General features: G+C 52.3%; 6 protein-coding genes across 6 annotated transcripts; 3 read left to right on the top strand and 3 right to left on the bottom strand.

Annotated features, from left to right (window-relative positions):
- The first annotated feature begins 163 nt into the window (after positions 1 to 163).
- On the top strand, positions 164 to 1,164 carry V1518DRAFT_408909 (uncharacterized protein). Its single transcript, XM_066902245.1, has one exon. It carries the CDS (start codon positions 239 to 241, stop codon positions 1,103 to 1,105), a length of 867 nt encoding a protein of 288 aa, XP_066761963.1. The 5' UTR covers positions 164 to 238; the 3' UTR covers positions 1,106 to 1,164.
- Positions 1,165 to 1,400: 236 nt separating this feature from the next.
- On the top strand, positions 1,401 to 3,158 carry V1518DRAFT_408907 (3-oxoacid CoA-transferase). The gene is made up of 2 exons (XM_066902244.1): positions 1,401 to 1,695; positions 1,749 to 3,158. Exons 1-2 carry the CDS (start codon positions 1,476 to 1,478, stop codon positions 3,110 to 3,112), a joined length of 1,584 nt encoding a protein of 527 aa, XP_066761962.1. The 5' UTR covers positions 1,401 to 1,475; the 3' UTR covers positions 3,113 to 3,158.
- Positions 3,159 to 3,614: 456 nt separating this feature from the next.
- Positions 3,615 to 5,652, top strand: V1518DRAFT_408904 (major facilitator superfamily domain-containing protein). Its single transcript, XM_066902243.1, has 2 exons — positions 3,615 to 3,873; positions 3,928 to 5,652. Exons 1-2 carry the CDS (start codon positions 3,804 to 3,806, stop codon positions 5,484 to 5,486), a joined length of 1,629 nt encoding a protein of 542 aa, XP_066761961.1. The 5' UTR covers positions 3,615 to 3,803; the 3' UTR covers positions 5,487 to 5,652.
- V1518DRAFT_408903 (major facilitator superfamily domain-containing protein) lies at positions 5,561 to 7,720 on the bottom strand. Its single transcript, XM_066902242.1, has one exon. The coding sequence runs from the start codon at positions 7,423 to 7,425 to the stop codon at positions 5,794 to 5,796; it is 1,632 nt and encodes a 543-aa protein (XP_066761960.1). The 5' UTR covers positions 7,426 to 7,720; the 3' UTR covers positions 5,561 to 5,793.
- Positions 7,721 to 7,741: 21 nt separating this feature from the next.
- Positions 7,742 to 10,913, bottom strand: V1518DRAFT_408899 (endo-1,3(4)-beta-glucanase). Its single transcript, XM_066902241.1, has 6 exons — positions 10,157 to 10,913; positions 9,053 to 10,100; positions 8,486 to 8,997; positions 8,117 to 8,426; positions 7,907 to 8,060; positions 7,742 to 7,831 (listed from the first exon to the last, which is right to left on the bottom strand). The coding sequence occupies exons 1-5, from the start codon at positions 10,520 to 10,522 to the stop codon at positions 8,038 to 8,040; spliced, it is 2,259 nt and encodes a 752-aa protein (XP_066761959.1). The 5' UTR covers positions 10,523 to 10,913; the 3' UTR covers positions 7,742 to 7,831; positions 7,907 to 8,037.
- A 37-nt stretch (positions 10,914 to 10,950) lies between these two features.
- On the bottom strand, positions 10,951 to 14,078 carry V1518DRAFT_408894 (endo-1,3(4)-beta-glucanase). The gene is made up of 4 exons (XM_066902240.1): positions 13,697 to 14,078; positions 12,579 to 13,635; positions 12,007 to 12,518; positions 10,951 to 11,944 (listed from the first exon to the last, which is right to left on the bottom strand). The coding sequence occupies exons 1-4, from the start codon at positions 13,964 to 13,966 to the stop codon at positions 11,435 to 11,437; spliced, it is 2,349 nt and encodes a 782-aa protein (XP_066761958.1). The 5' UTR covers positions 13,967 to 14,078; the 3' UTR covers positions 10,951 to 11,434.
- Between the last annotated feature and the right edge of the window lie 2 nt (positions 14,079 to 14,080).

The raw sequence follows: 14,080 nt of genomic DNA, 5'->3' as shown, positions 1-14,080 counted from the left end.
GTAACCACGATCTCTGATCTGGTCGAACTGAATGAATCCGCTGTTTTAGTTTTGATATACATAGTCAGAATGCTAATTATAGGGAGTATCCAATCCGAGATGGCAAATATCAGCAATGTAGTAACAGGTCGTGCGAGCATTTGAAATTTGACTGGGTCAACTTGCCGTCAACATGCCGTCGTTCGTTACTTTACACAGGCGATTTCGATCTCCATAACCACAACCACAGGTTATCATAATGACTCGGATTATTCTACTTCTTCATTTGGTTCTCTGCAGTGCTGCCTGCCAGTTCAGCTACGCGACAGCAAGACACGTTAACGCAGATAGCATGGCCCTGACGCGACAGCCACTACCAAAAGCGCCGCTGGTACACGTCTCAACAAAAGAATACATGAATCGAGTCAACATCATCTCAGATGCTATTCTCTGTACTGCCGCTGTGTTTGACGTGCTACTACGGACGCGACTGGTATCCGAATGCTGGGGCCCCTACTGCGCCGGGAAATCGCACAACGAAACTACCGACCGCGGTGCCATAGCAGCGTCAAGAGGACCACGAGTGTCGCACGGCGAGACCTTGACATTTGCATCACCGCTGGAGTCAATCGATATTCTTGGGCTCGGACTCGACGGCGTCGTGATTCATAGCGCGACAGCGGCGGCGGCGTTGGCATCGTACGGCGAGTTCTTCATCGAGCATATCAACATAGTATTAGATCCGCACAGAGATGACAGTAACGGGCATGCACAGCATCGGCTGCTAGTGCCAATCAGCGAGCATCACAAGCAGTTCGGGACGCCTCGAGATCTTAGCACAGCACTGGATCGTCTCGGGAGTACGCTGAATTCATGCACTAGTTTCTGCGAGTACGCGAGAGAAGTAAATAACAGCGGTGGAGACGCGCTCAGAGTGGTCGCGCCTGATTCAGGTCTGCTGTCGCAAGACGGTTATGCACAGCTGGCGGACATCTACAATATGCTAAGTGTGGTGGATGACGAGGAGAGGCGGACGATTGTGGTGAAGAACATGACGGTGCGGAGCGATGTGCTAGTGGGGGTAGCGACGGTGCTGTTGCGGGAGCGGGAGTCCTGTGAGTGCTGATGTAACCAGGAGGTAGAATATCACGGAAGCGGCAGTCCAGAAGCCTGGCAGGATGCCATAAAGGACGCGTCGGAACAAGACGCAGTAGGCGGGGCGCGCCACCCGAGGACCCGGCTAGGTGGGGCTTCGGGTTAGGGCGTGGGAATCAGAACGGGAAAGAGTGCGACCCCCGCTTTCCGGGCGCCTGCAGAACTATTTGCCTGATTTAGCGTTCCGGACCCCCGATGTGGCAATTCTCTCATGCGGGGTTCCGCCCCGGACTCCGGCGACGGCTGCGCTCTCCTTCTCGGAGTCCGTCACCGTCACGGCCGCCCCGCTTTATATATGCACGGGCTGGGCCCGCTCTCCAAAAATCTGCCCAGTCCACAGTATGTTCGTGCGTCCTCGTCTCTCGTTTGCGCGCTCTACTGTGCCGGCTGCGTTTGCGAACGGCGGCGCGCTCAGTATCGCCGTCTATGCTATCCGCACTCTTGCGACTGCCGCACCTCATGAACCGAAGAGCAAGGTCACCACCCCTGTTGAGGCGCTCGCCGGCATCGGATCAAACATCACGCTTCTTTGCGGTGGATTCGGCCTCTCTGGTGTTCCCGGTGAGTTCAAAGCTGATCGGATCATTCCTCCTACGCTTCTCACACTCCCGCAGACACCCTCATCGACGCCCTGGTCGCACGTCCGGACGTCGCCAACATCACCGCGGTATCCAACAATGCTGGAACAGCTAGCTCCGGTTTGTCCAAGCTACTGGAAAGTGGCCAAGTCACCAAGATGATCGCGTCATACATTGGCGGCAACAAAGTCTTCGAGAGCCTGTATCTCACCGGCAAGATCAGCCTCGAACTGACCCCGCAGGGCACTCTCGCCGAGCGCTGCCGCGCTGGTGGCTCTGGCATACCCGCTTTTTATGTGCCAGCGGGATATGGCACCTGGGTACAGACTGGCGAGTTACCGGTGCGATACGACGCCAACGGCAAGGTCGAGACGTACTCCGAACCTAAAGAAGTGCGTGAGTTTGACGGCCGTAACTTCCTCATGGAGCGTGGCATCTTTGGCGACGTCGCGCTTATCAAAGCCTACAAGGTCGACACGCTCGGCAATTGCTACTTTCGTCTTGCTGCGCGGAACTTCAATAGCACATTTGGCCGCGCGGCGAAGTATACCATCGTCGAGGCTGAGAACATTGTCGAGCCTGGTGAGATCGCCCCCAGCGACGTGCATCTTCCCGGAATATATGTGTCAAAGGTCATTCAATCCACTGCGGAGAAGAAGATAGAGATCTTGACTGTTCAGAAGGAGAAGTCATCGGTGGCCAGCGATGCAGCGGCTCAGTCCGTTGACTCAGACTCGGCGGAAGCGCGTCGTGGACGCATTGTCCGTCGGGCAGCAAAGGAGTTCCAAGACGGCGACTACGCAAACCTCGGTATTGGCATGCCCACTCTGGCTCCTAGCTTCATTGGCGACGATATTTCGCTCACGCTGCAGTCCGAGAACGGTATCTTGGGTCTGGGGCCGTACCCGGTGGCTGGAAGCGAAGATCCTGACCTCATCAACGCTGGCAAGGAAACCGTGACTGTGGTTCCCGGTGCGTCGTTCTTCGGTTCGGACGAGTCCTTCGCCATGATCCGGTCAGGCAGAATAAATCTCACGGTCCTTGGAGCCATGCAAGTCTCACAATACGGCGACCTTGCAAACTGGGCGCTGCCTGGTGTTGTCAAGGGTATGGGTGGCGCCATGGACCTCGTGGCCAACCCATCGAAGACGCGTGTTGTCGTGGTCATGGACCTTGTCGACAAAAAAGGTCGGCCTAAGATTCTGAAAGAATGCCAGTTCCCGCTTACAGGGCCCAAGTGCGTGTCGCGCATTATCACCGATATGGCTGTATTTGATGTGGATCCTGAGAAGGGGCTAACGCTTATTGAGGTCGCCGAGGGGCTCACCGCCGATGATATTAAAGACAAGGTTGCTGCACCATTCGCAGTCTCTGCGGCACTGACGACGATTCAAGACTAGGAGTTTGATAGAGATTAAAAAAGGAATAAAGAGACTATCGTCCGTTGATGCGACTCGACGCCATTATCTGCCCCACAGACAGCACGTCAGCGCGAGCCACCGTTATCTCATCTATCGCTTGCAGACTCAGCTGATCTGCGACTGCGGGGCTGCCAGACAAAGCAGTTATTGCCCGCGCAAAGGCGGTGTGTGCTGCGCGGTCATATGCGACTCGGACTCACGCCCTCACGTAGTTCGGCGTGCCGCTCCCAGTGCAAAAATCGCAACCACCCAAATGTCCTCAGGAGCCGTCCTGATTGCGCCATTTGGTCCGTGCCATGCAGCTAGTCTAAATTAAGCTAGCTCAACTAGCGCCACTGACCGAGTCACGCGCGGCTCATACCTAATGCGGTTTAGCTGCTGAGGCTCAGGGGCCAGTCATGGTGCGGCGTGCTCACAGGAATTAATCATCGTCGCGTCTGAAGCTTTGGTGGTTCGCGAATCGCGCCGCGTTCCCGCTCCTACCACGCAAAAAAAATTGCGTGCGCACGCACTCGGGAACCATATACTCGCTATGGCGAGGGCAGTATTAAAAAGCACGCATTTGTTCAGGAACCGCGTCCCCTAGTTTTTGGAGCCTCTGATAAATACCCTTCCTCCGCCTTCGCTCTCGTGCACGTCTTTCGTCGCCCACACAATTGCTACGACGGCAATGTCCACCACCACAGCATCTTCTCCCGAAAGTCTTACCGAGTCGAAGGAGGGTACCGTCCCCCGCCTCTGTACGTGTGATCTCGGAACTCTTGGATCAGCCGATTTGTTAACATCTCGTCAAGCATCCTCGATTGAACAGAAGGACCCACTAGACGGTTTCGGGGCAGTCAGCACCGTTTCAGACAGCAGCTACGAGAATGAGGAAAACGATCCTGACATCATTCTTTCGCATCTTCTCGAGAAAGGCGAGGGCTCATGGACCGCAGAGGAGGAGAAGAAAGTTCGCCGGAAGACCGACTGGCGTGTCATGATCTGGGCGTGCGCCATGTTTTTCAGTCTAGAGCTTGACCGGGCAAACATCTCGAACGTACTTACGACGGACTTCCTCGTCAACAACGGCATGACGAACAACGACTACAATGTGGGCCAGTCTGTCTTCCTCGTCTGCTTCCTCGTGATGGAGATTCCCTCGCAGATGATCATTCGCTACTTAGGCCCCGAGGTCTGGATTCCTGTCATGATGTCGGCGTGGGGTATTGTCGCGTTTTGCCAGGCGTTCATCAACAACCGCGCCAGTTTCCTTGCCACCCGTGCGCTTCTCGGCCTCTGCGAAGGCGGCTTCATTCCTGGTCTTGTTCTCTATCTCTCTTCGTTTTACAAGTCAAAGGAACTCGCTGTTCGCTACTCATGGATCTGGAGCGCATCCCAGGCAACCGACATTGTGTCCTCGCTATTAGCTGTCGGCATATTGCAGATCAACAGCACGAACGGATGGTATGACTGGCAGTGGCTGTTCCTCATCGAGGGCTTGCTCACCGCTGTGATTGGAATATCGACTGCGTTCGTTCTTCCATCCGTACGTCGGAAGCACATTTCACGCGTGTACACAGCTCGTGAGGTTGCGATTCTTCGCGCAAAGGTCATCTTGGACGACAGCTCGAAGTCGCGGGCTCTCGAGCGCGATCGTCACTTGTACATAAATGTGCAAAATATCATCAGCTCCTTCTTCGACCCGTACTTGTTCCCCGTTTACTTTCTCGGATTCTTCGGCTTTATTCCCTCGTTGCAAGGAAAGCAGTACCTAACGATCAATTTGAAGGCCATGGAGTTCACAACGCTGCAATGCAACCTCCTCGCCATCCCGGCTTCCGCTATCTGCATCTTGTGCATGTGCATTGTGTCCAAGGCCTCCGACAAGTTCAAGGTTCGCTGGATTTTCCCTATTATCGCCTCTGTCTGGGTCATCCCCAACCTGATCGCGCTCATCGTGCTCCCCGAATCCGCCTCTCGCTGGGCGCGCTTTGTACCACTTACCTTGATCGTCGGATACCCGTACTTCCATCCCATCATGATCGCCTGGATCTCCGAGAACTCGAATGACCACGAGCGCCGCGCGCTCGCTTCTGCGTGGTACAACATCTTTGTGCAGTGCGGCAAACTTGCGGGGTCAAACATCTACCAGGATAGGGACAAGCCATACTACCGCGTGGGAAATAAGGCGCTCATCGGAATCGCGTGCGCGAACGCCGCAGTCGCCGTCTTTACCAAAGTCTTCCTGACGTACAAGAACAAGCAGCGCGAAAGGAAACTCGAAAGCATGTCGAGAGAGGAGCGGATGGCGTACGAAGAGACCACCACCGATTCTGGAAACGCACGTCTTGATTTCAAACTGACGATATAGATTTGTTTTTGGATTTGGAGCATTGTACAAAACGCTAATTGTGTTGTTTGGGATTACAGGCGTCTAGCTATGAATTTTTTGATTAAAAGTGCTATTTATTTATATCATTATCTGCTTGCTTACATGCTGCGTTACTCTAGGAATATATTCATTTCAAAAACAGGAACTTTTCCAATCTCAAATTAGATCCAAAAAAATCTCAAAATCTACCCCCAATGAGAATTTGAGTTTGAATATGCACCAAATATTTCGTTCACCACCATGCCTGAATACCTCTCTAAATGCGCTGTAATAATACAGCCAAACTCTACCGCGAGCGGTTAATTTTGTCATGCAAAACGTGCTCCTTCATAAACAGACTGGCAGTGCCTGCACACAACGCCATAAAGGTACTGGTATACAGCACCGCGTGAATCGCGTCCAAATAACTCTGCGTAATATCCATCCGATACTCCTCCGGCACCTGGTTAATCGAATCTACCGAGTCTTGCACAAGCTTGATTATATCTTCGCTTCCGGGACCGGTAATTCGCTGGTGCAATTTCTCCACCAATCTGTTTTGGAAAATCGCAGCAGCGACAGCGACGCCAATGGTCGAGCCCGTGCCGCGGAAACCATACTGGATACTCGTACACACGGCCTGGTACTCGTGCGGTACCGCAGCAATGAGGCCGACGAGCGTGATGGTGAGGTACATGCCGCCTCCGAAACCAGGAAAGAAGAGATACGACCCCACGAGCGTCGTACTCGTGTGCAGACCGATAGTGGATAACAAAGCCGAGCCGCTGACAATACTGAACATTGCGAGGTAGGTCATCAGCCTGTAACGACCGGTCGCGCGCATGTAGGCGCCGCACACAACAGAGCCAAGTGAGCTGCCAATGAACTGCGGCATCAGACTGCCACCGGACTTGGTCGGGGACTCACCCTTGACAGAAATCATGTAGATGGCAGTGTAGAAGATGTTGCTGAAGTAAACCATTGTTGTAAACCAACTGGTGAAAGCCGAGCCTGCGACAGTACGGTTGTTCAGTAGGCGCAGGGGGATAATTGGCTCTCTGGCGATATAAAGCTCAACATAAACAAAGCAGCCCAAAACAATAACCGAAAGACTCAAAGGCATGACGACTATAGCTGAACGCCACGGGTAGTAGTTACCGCCAACGCTAACACCGAACAAGAACAGCACAAGCCCAGACACGAGCGTGAAGGAGCCAAGAAAATCAATTCGCTTGAGTACATCGCCATTTTTCTTGATCGCGGGAAGATTTAAGTTCACCTGTATCGCAATCATCGACAACACGATAACAGGTCCCTGCATGGCGAACGTCCAGCGCCATCCCACAGCCTCGGTCAAAATACCTCCAACAACACCACCAAAAGCAGCTCCGCACGCATACAAAATGTTGCCGAAACCCTGCAAAATACCGCGCTGTCTCAGTGGAACAATGTCGCTAAGCGTGATAACGCTGAGCGTACTCAGTCCGCCGCCACCTGCACCGGACACGATGCGTCCAAACACAAGCCACCACAGACTCGGCGCGATACCACACAGCACCGCGCCAATTCCAAACAGAACATTGCACAGAAGCAACAAAGACTTGCGTCCGAAGATATCCGAGAGCTTGCCATACAGCGGCTGAGTAGCAGCCTGCGCGATAAGGTATCCGGTCGCAATCCACGACACCGACCGGAACTCGCTGAAGTCAGACGCAATTCGTGACAGCAGCGTCGCAACGACAGTGCTGTCCAGTGCGGACAGAAAAATACCAACATAGAGGGACAAAAACACAATCGCAAGTGCTCGCGTGCTGAGCTCCTCTTCCTCAATCGCGTCAATCAGCGCTTCCTCCTCCGCGCCAATATCCTCCACCTCTGCGCGCTGGTCGCTTCCCAGAAGTCTAGCCGACTCCTGCTCGTCTGCTTCGTCGATAGGCATGGCTATGAGAAAGTTGCTTCTTGTTCTTGCGTCAGGTAGAGTACCCGGCTATCAGCGAAGACTCCAACAGAAAGAGTCAACGCGCTAGACCAGCCAGATTTTCCGTGTTATCAGCGAATTAAAGTTTTTAGACTCATAGAAAATCCGCGCGGAAACTGCTGCGGCGGTGGTTAGCTCCGGGGCGTCTTTAAATCAGTCCCAGCACGTTCAACCGGGATGTGGCCCAGCGGGATTGCCGACCGCCGGGCCAACGCCGCTTGACTTCATTGCAGGCACTTTCGTCCTGACTTTGTTGTGTTACCCATATTTGCCACCATGGTGATCTATTATACAGCAACGGTTAAAGCAAGCTGGTTGTAGTATACGACCTGCAAGATGTGCACTTGAAATCAAATATAGCAAGTTCCTAAATAAAGATTAAATCATTAGAGTCAACAAATACAAAATAATACGCTGCAACTTAGCAAACATGCAACTTTACCCCGGTATATAGTACATATATGTGAATAAACAAATTTAAAGTCATGCATATAGAGTGATATAAGCAAAACTGCGACAAGCGAATGACTAATATTACATTACACGCCAGTTCAGGAGGTGTAGTTTTATTCTCTACGAAGTAGCACCGCCAACACCTGCGTCGGAAAATTAGTATCCATCCATAGAGAACACGAGAAATAGCAACACATACCAGCAAGGTATGCCAAATACCACGTCAGACTGGCACCGCTATCCAAATAATCGGTATCGAAATCGCTGACTGCAAAAAAGTCGTACGCTGACTGGGGATCGTACAGTCCCAAGTTTCCATAGACCACTCCTGTCCATGCCCCCAAGGGCGTCGGGGCGACAGAGGCTAGCAACGAATCCCACTCCTCCTCGACAAAATTAGGATGGCGTATGAGCGAAGATACTGGCGTGAGTGGCATCATATGAATGCCCTGGATATATTCGATATTAGTGCCAAAGTAGGTTGTGTGATCGCACTTGTTCTCAAATATCTAATCATATGTGGTTAGCTTATGGAGCACAGTGGCGACAAAGGCCAAAGAAAACTCACAATTCCCGCTACTTTGTTTGCGATGAAGTTGGAAGGCTGTATTGTGTTAGAGCTCGTCATCAAGATATAGTCATTCATGGCTCGATCCATGATTGCCAGCATCATGGAACCGCGCGCCATCATGTTGTAGTCGAGAGTCACTTGACCCCATAGCTTGATACCATAAGCATGATGATAGTCCTCAGAAGAAGACTCCTGATCCTTGCCATCCGTGGAGGCCAGAATACCCTTGGCGAAGGAATGTCCGTGGAACCAACTGAAAGAGCGCGAGACAGGAAAGTAAGTGTCCAGCGTAGACGGATTAGCAACATCTCTGACCAGCGAGTTGACGTAAGCCTTGTTCTGTGAAATCCAGTTACCACCCATGTCGGCATCGATAAGTCCTATCACAGCAGCCGCATGGATATGGTACCCGTAATGAAAATGGTGGTCACTATAATATGTACCACCAAAGTCCGCGGTGTAATCAGCGGTAGCTACACCAGCGCTGGAGATAATACCACGATATGTTACTAAATTATATCGGTTAGCCGGTGACAGATTTCGAGATCAACCGAGACGACTCACTATCGTAGTTTAAAGGATTTGTTTGCTGATTGCTCTTGAAAGTAGCGAATACAGCCTTCAGTCTTGTGAGACAGTCACTTGCCATATCGTCGTCTTTAAGAATCATGTGCGCGACGTAGCAAATCATAGCGAATTTGCCAAAAGCCTTGCCAGAATAATACATCGAGCCGTCGTTGATCTGTGACGCCATGTCTTGCTGGAGCTCGGAAGTAGCAGCGGCACGAATCAATGCCAAGGCGTTCGTGGTATAGTTTGCAGTAGAACCTGCGATTCGAGACCACGGCTTGAAAGAGAGCGATAGCCAGAGTCCTTCTTCCATTATGAGATCATTGGTTGAATATGCGTACATCTTCCCTTTCGCAGGCGAATCCACAGAAAATCCCAGTGACAACCGTTTGATGTCGGAGCGCATCGACGAGACGTGATGCGAGAGCGCGTACTGCATTAATTTTCCGGCGTTGTTGGATCCGCTTGGTGCGTACTTGATGTCATACTCACCAGCCTTGCCGTATGCAGTACCGTGTAAAGTTACTCCCACTGGATACATTCCAGCATGATTATCGTGAGCCGTGGAACTTCCGCTGACAATCTTGGCAATTTGCACAACGACACCGGTGCACGCCTGTGCGGCTTCGATCGTCCAGGAGCTGGTGAGTGTCAAATCAAACGATTGACCAGACGGTACTGTCGCGTAAATTGCCCAAGTTGTGCCATCTGACAGTACAACCTTGTACTTTTTCATGCCGCTCCGTGGACTTGTCGCCGCAGAAAGAGAGGCGATGCCGGTAGTGGAATCGAATCTTGGTGTCAAGCTGTTATAGACTCCCGTGACAAAGCCGGCGCCTTGCACCAGCGGAACACTGATGTAGTGCCCAGATCCATAAGTCGACGTGTCTGCGGTCAGTGCAAGCGTCACTGACATGACCTCAGGGTCTGACAGAGACATGGTCATGTCTGAATCAAACTCTACGGCAGACAAAGAGAGCATTTGACTGGTCGGGCTGTAGTAATACTCCACGGGGTTTGCACTAGCGTCAGGACCATATACCTATCGACATTGATAAGCGATACAGTCTGTCAAGCCGAAAAAAATAAGGCACTTACTCTCTGGCTCGACGAGGTCAAGCTAACACCCAGACCGTAAAAGCCGCTGGATCCACGATTCCAAAACGCAACATAGGGGTACATGTATGCCGGCTGTGTCTGATCCTCCAAGAACATATTGCAGTAGAAGTTGTTTGTCGGAATGGACTTCTGACCAAGCACGCTGGAATTGAAGCCCGACGGCTGGAAGGGATGTGTGACAGTAGGGATTGCCGAGTACGGAGCCGTGGTAGCAATTGCCTGGAAGAGGTTCAGCGTCTTTGTGATGGCCGGCGAGCTTCCCAAGTATGTCGTAGTCTTCGAGACTGGACTGGCCAACACGGCGCCAGCCAGCATCACACACATTAGGAAATCAGAGAGCAGCATTGTGCGAGCACTTGCAAGATCAGCGAGTGCCAGAGCGAGCAGCGAGCGGGAGAAGAAGAAAGGAGTGGACAGTCCGTAGACCTGGACAGAGGTCGTGAAACCTGCAGGGGCCGGCGACGATGCTAACTAGCGGAGCAGCGCGCGCGAACAAGCAGACGAACAAGCTGCGACGAGAGCACGACGCAGGAGCAGGCGCCGGCGGGGTATCATATTTCTTTATACAGCGCAGGCGCCGCCGACGCCACGGCGTCTTGTCGGAGCGAGGGCCAGACATTCCGCGAGTAGCGAACCGCGCGGGCACACAGTGACCATGCGCGCGCGGTGTGATGAGAGGAAGGACTGTGCCGGATGCATCGTGGGGAGACCCTGAGGCGGCTGGGCGGCCGTGGGCCGCAGCGCATCGCCGCGCAAAACCTACGTAGAACTCTGTCGGCCAAAAGAATGTTTTAGGCGCACAAGCCCGGCAAAATATGTCTCCGCCGAAATGTCCCTGCCTAATTGGGCCGCGTCCACGCCCCCCGCGGCTTCTTTGGGCCTGGCACTACGATCACGTTGCCTAAAGCGCCAGCGCACGTGCCCGCCGCAGCTGTCCGGCCCTGCTTTCGCGGTATGACCATTCTCGGCTCAGGGGCTGTCTGTGACCAACCGTCGCCATATGCATAGCGATCCTAAACCTCTCGTCACGACAACAACACGCGCGGCCACAACAGCGCGTCGCCAAATACATCCCTGCAATCTGCGGTCTGCACGCATTGTGTGGGCGGTTTGACCTAACTGCAGGTCCTTGTCGCGCCATCGCCATGTGGGCCGTAACTGTGCTATTACACAACGAGTATCTTGCCTGACCTCAGCCATGTTGGCTAATTCCAGCTCCTTCAGTTTGATCATTCAGCTAGTTCGCGCAGCTGACGTCTACCGCCGCCCTATACAGGTCGGCCGACTAGTCCGCTCTATGTCATACTTCCCTGGCTTGCTAATTATTTCGCCGCAGTATTTAACGCAACTTCCGAGCGCCACTGACAGGGGTCTACGCTCCACCAATGCCTGCCAGACGTCGTCAGCAACGTCAACCGAAATATTGCTTATCACTTTGTCTTGCTCCCACTTACCCGCCGCATACGCCAGATACCACGTCCGACTCGCGCCGCCGTCTAGCCACGAGTCCTGAAAATTTGGCGATGCAAAAAATCGATAACTCTGTCTCGGGTCGAACAGCGCGACGTTCGAGTACAAAATGCCCTTCCACCCGCCGCAGTCCATGCCGCCGATAATGTTCTGAAATATCATTTGCCATTCTTCCGCGGTAAAACTCGGCGAGCGGATAAACGAAGAGATCGGCGTCACGGGGATCATGTGTATGCCCTGCACGCACTCAATGTTTGCCGAAAAGTATGTGGTATGGTCGACTTTGTTCTCAAACAACTGTCCGCGAAACTGTTAGACACAACTGTGCAGCGCTGGCCCCCTCGCATGCCGCAACTTACAATCCCCGTCACCTTGTTCCCGATTATTCGCGGCTCCTGTATCTTGTTGTCGTTCGATAACAAAAAGTACGAGTTAAACGATCGCTTCATGATCGCGAGCATCATATTTCCGCGCGCTTCCATGCTCTCATCGCCTACCACACGGCCCCATAGCTTGATTGCGTACGCGTGGTGGTAGTCTTCTGACGTCGATTCCTGGTCCTTGCCGTCGCCAGACTCAAACAGTCCCTTCGCCCATGAGTGTCCGTGAAACCAATCAAACGCACGAGACACGGGAAAATACGGGTCTTGCTCGGACGGATTACCAATATCCCGCACCAGCGCGTTCACAAATTCCTTGTTATCCTGAAGCCACGTTCCACCGAGCGCATTATCAATGTACCCGATGATGGCAGCCGCATGCACAAAATATCCATAGTGGAAGTGGTGATCGTTGTAATACGTGTTTCCAAAGTCCTCCAGTGCGCTCCCAGTGACGTACGATCCGCTGGATACCAAGCCCTTGTATGTCGCTGCTCGGTTAGTTATATTCTAGTCTTCAGTAGGAGCACTTTGTCCAGATCACAACTCACTATCGTAGACCAACGGATACTGCTGCTTATTCGTCGCAAATCGCTGGTACGCCCGCGTAAGTTTTCCCATCGCCTTCATGGTCAGCTCTGTATCCTTCAGCACATCAAACGCGACATATGCAATAAACGCAAACTTGTCCAACGCTTTTCCTGCGAAATACATTGAGTTCAAGTTTGAGTGCACATCCATGTCCTGTTCCAGCTCCTTCATAGCAGAACTCTGAATATCCCGTATAGCCTCTGAAGAATATTTCCCAATGAAACTGCGCAGCGCGGGAATGCTTGTCCATGGTGCAAATTGTATTTCCGTTGGTAGTCTTTCCGTGATGTAGAAATCATTGGTGGAATAAGCCTGCATCGCTCCTTTCGTCTGGGAGTCTAACGAAAACCCCAAGTCTCGTGTCTTCATTAAATCCGTGAACGTCTGCGAATGATGCGAGAGCGCAAATAGTAGTAATTTGTTGCTATTGTTTGCCTGACGTGTAGCCCAGTTGATATGAACTGTCGCTGTAGAGTCCACCGCTGTGCCCGCTATCGTCGCTCTGCATGCAAACATTCCTGCATGCGCATCGTATGCATGCTCGCTTCCTGGCGGCATCTTCGCTATCTGAACGGTCACTCCTCGAACTCGTTGTACGCAAGTAAGTGTTTGCCAGTCGTCCTGTTTTAACTGGAAATTTTGGCCTTCCGGGATGGTGGCATAAAGAACCCATTGAGTACTGTCGTGTAAATCAAGCACGTACTTCTGCATTCCATTTCGTGGACCTTGCACCTGACGATACGACCGGAAACCAACGACTGAATTGAACCGTGGGATCAAGTCGTAGTATACTCCAGTCACAAACCCGGCACCAAGAACTATCGGAACCTGAAGTGCCTTTCCTGTGCCATGTGCCGGTCCGGCAAAGAAAGTCGCCGACACTGAAAACTGTGTCATATCTGCAAGTTCAAGTCGCATGTTTTGATCGAACTCAAAAGCTGACAGTGACATTGACCTGATGCCGCCAGGATGAAGAAAGTACTGCGCAGGAGTCTTGTTGGCATCAGGGCCAAAAACCTGTTTCATATACAGTCAGTCTTGGTCGATATCTCTTCTGAGGGATCAAACACAGTAGTACCCTCTGCTCCTTGGATGTCTGGCTAATCCCAAGACCCCACGTGTCTTGAATCCCGCGATTCCACCATATCACGTACGGGACCACAAACACACCAAGATCCTGATTCCCGAGGTATAAATTTGCGTAAAATTTGTTGGTATGAATCGGCGTGCCCTTTCCGTCCTCATTGTTGACAGCGACGCTCTTCGGTAGTAACGGATGTGGTCGTCGCTGGAACTTCGCATCGGGCGGAGTTGTCGCCACTGGCCGAAATAAATCCACTGGATGCATTCTGTATCTCAATGGTAGACAGTAGTTGAGATTAAATATATGCCGACTTGTCAAGGCGTAATCGGCAAATTCGTACGGCTTCGCGTGGTGAGGGGAGTCGTTTGAGGTAGCTAC

Source organism: Limtongia smithiae (assembly GCF_038497785.1).
Source record: "Limtongia smithiae strain NRRL Y-17922 unplaced genomic scaffold V1518scaffold_1, whole genome shotgun sequence".
Lineage (NCBI taxonomy): Eukaryota > Fungi > Ascomycota > Lipomycetes > Lipomycetales > Lipomycetaceae > Limtongia > Limtongia smithiae.
Note: the sequence above shows the minus strand (reverse complement) of the source record. Positions and strands in the feature narration are given on the sequence as shown.

Coding starts and splice junctions, on each gene's coding strand:
- V1518DRAFT_408909 (XM_066902245.1), top strand. CDS start 239: ATGACTCGGATTATTCTACTTCTTCATTTGGTTCTCTGCAGTGCTGCC.
- V1518DRAFT_408899 (XM_066902241.1), bottom strand. CDS start 10,522: ATGCTGCTCTCTGATTTCCTAATGTGTGTGATGCTGGCTGGCGCCGTG. Junction 8,998..9,052: donor AAATCCTTTAAACTACGATA/GTGAGTCGTCTC, acceptor GATATAATTTAG/TAACATATCGTGGTATTATC. Junction 8,427..8,485: donor CAAACAAAGTAGCGGGAATT/GTGAGTTTTCTT, acceptor ACATATGATTAG/ATATTTGAGAACAAGTGCGA.
- V1518DRAFT_408894 (XM_066902240.1), bottom strand. CDS start 13,966: ATGCATCCAGTGGATTTATTTCGGCCAGTGGCGACAACTCCGCCCGAT. Junction 13,636..13,696: donor AGACATCCAAGGAGCAGAGG/GTACTACTGTGT, acceptor TATATGAAACAG/GTTTTTGGCCCTGATGCCAA. Junction 12,519..12,578: donor GTATCCGTTGGTCTACGATA/GTGAGTTGTGAT, acceptor CTAACCGAGCAG/CGACATACAAGGGCTTGGTA.
- V1518DRAFT_408907 (XM_066902244.1), top strand. CDS start 1,476: ATGTTCGTGCGTCCTCGTCTCTCGTTTGCGCGCTCTACTGTGCCGGCT. Junction 1,696..1,748: donor CGGCCTCTCTGGTGTTCCCG/GTGAGTTCAAAG, acceptor ACACTCCCGCAG/ACACCCTCATCGACGCCCTG.
- V1518DRAFT_408903 (XM_066902242.1), bottom strand. CDS start 7,425: ATGCCTATCGACGAAGCAGACGAGCAGGAGTCGGCTAGACTTCTGGGA.
- V1518DRAFT_408904 (XM_066902243.1), top strand. CDS start 3,804: ATGTCCACCACCACAGCATCTTCTCCCGAAAGTCTTACCGAGTCGAAG. Junction 3,874..3,927: donor GGGTACCGTCCCCCGCCTCT/GTACGTGTGATC, acceptor CATCTCGTCAAG/CATCCTCGATTGAACAGAAG.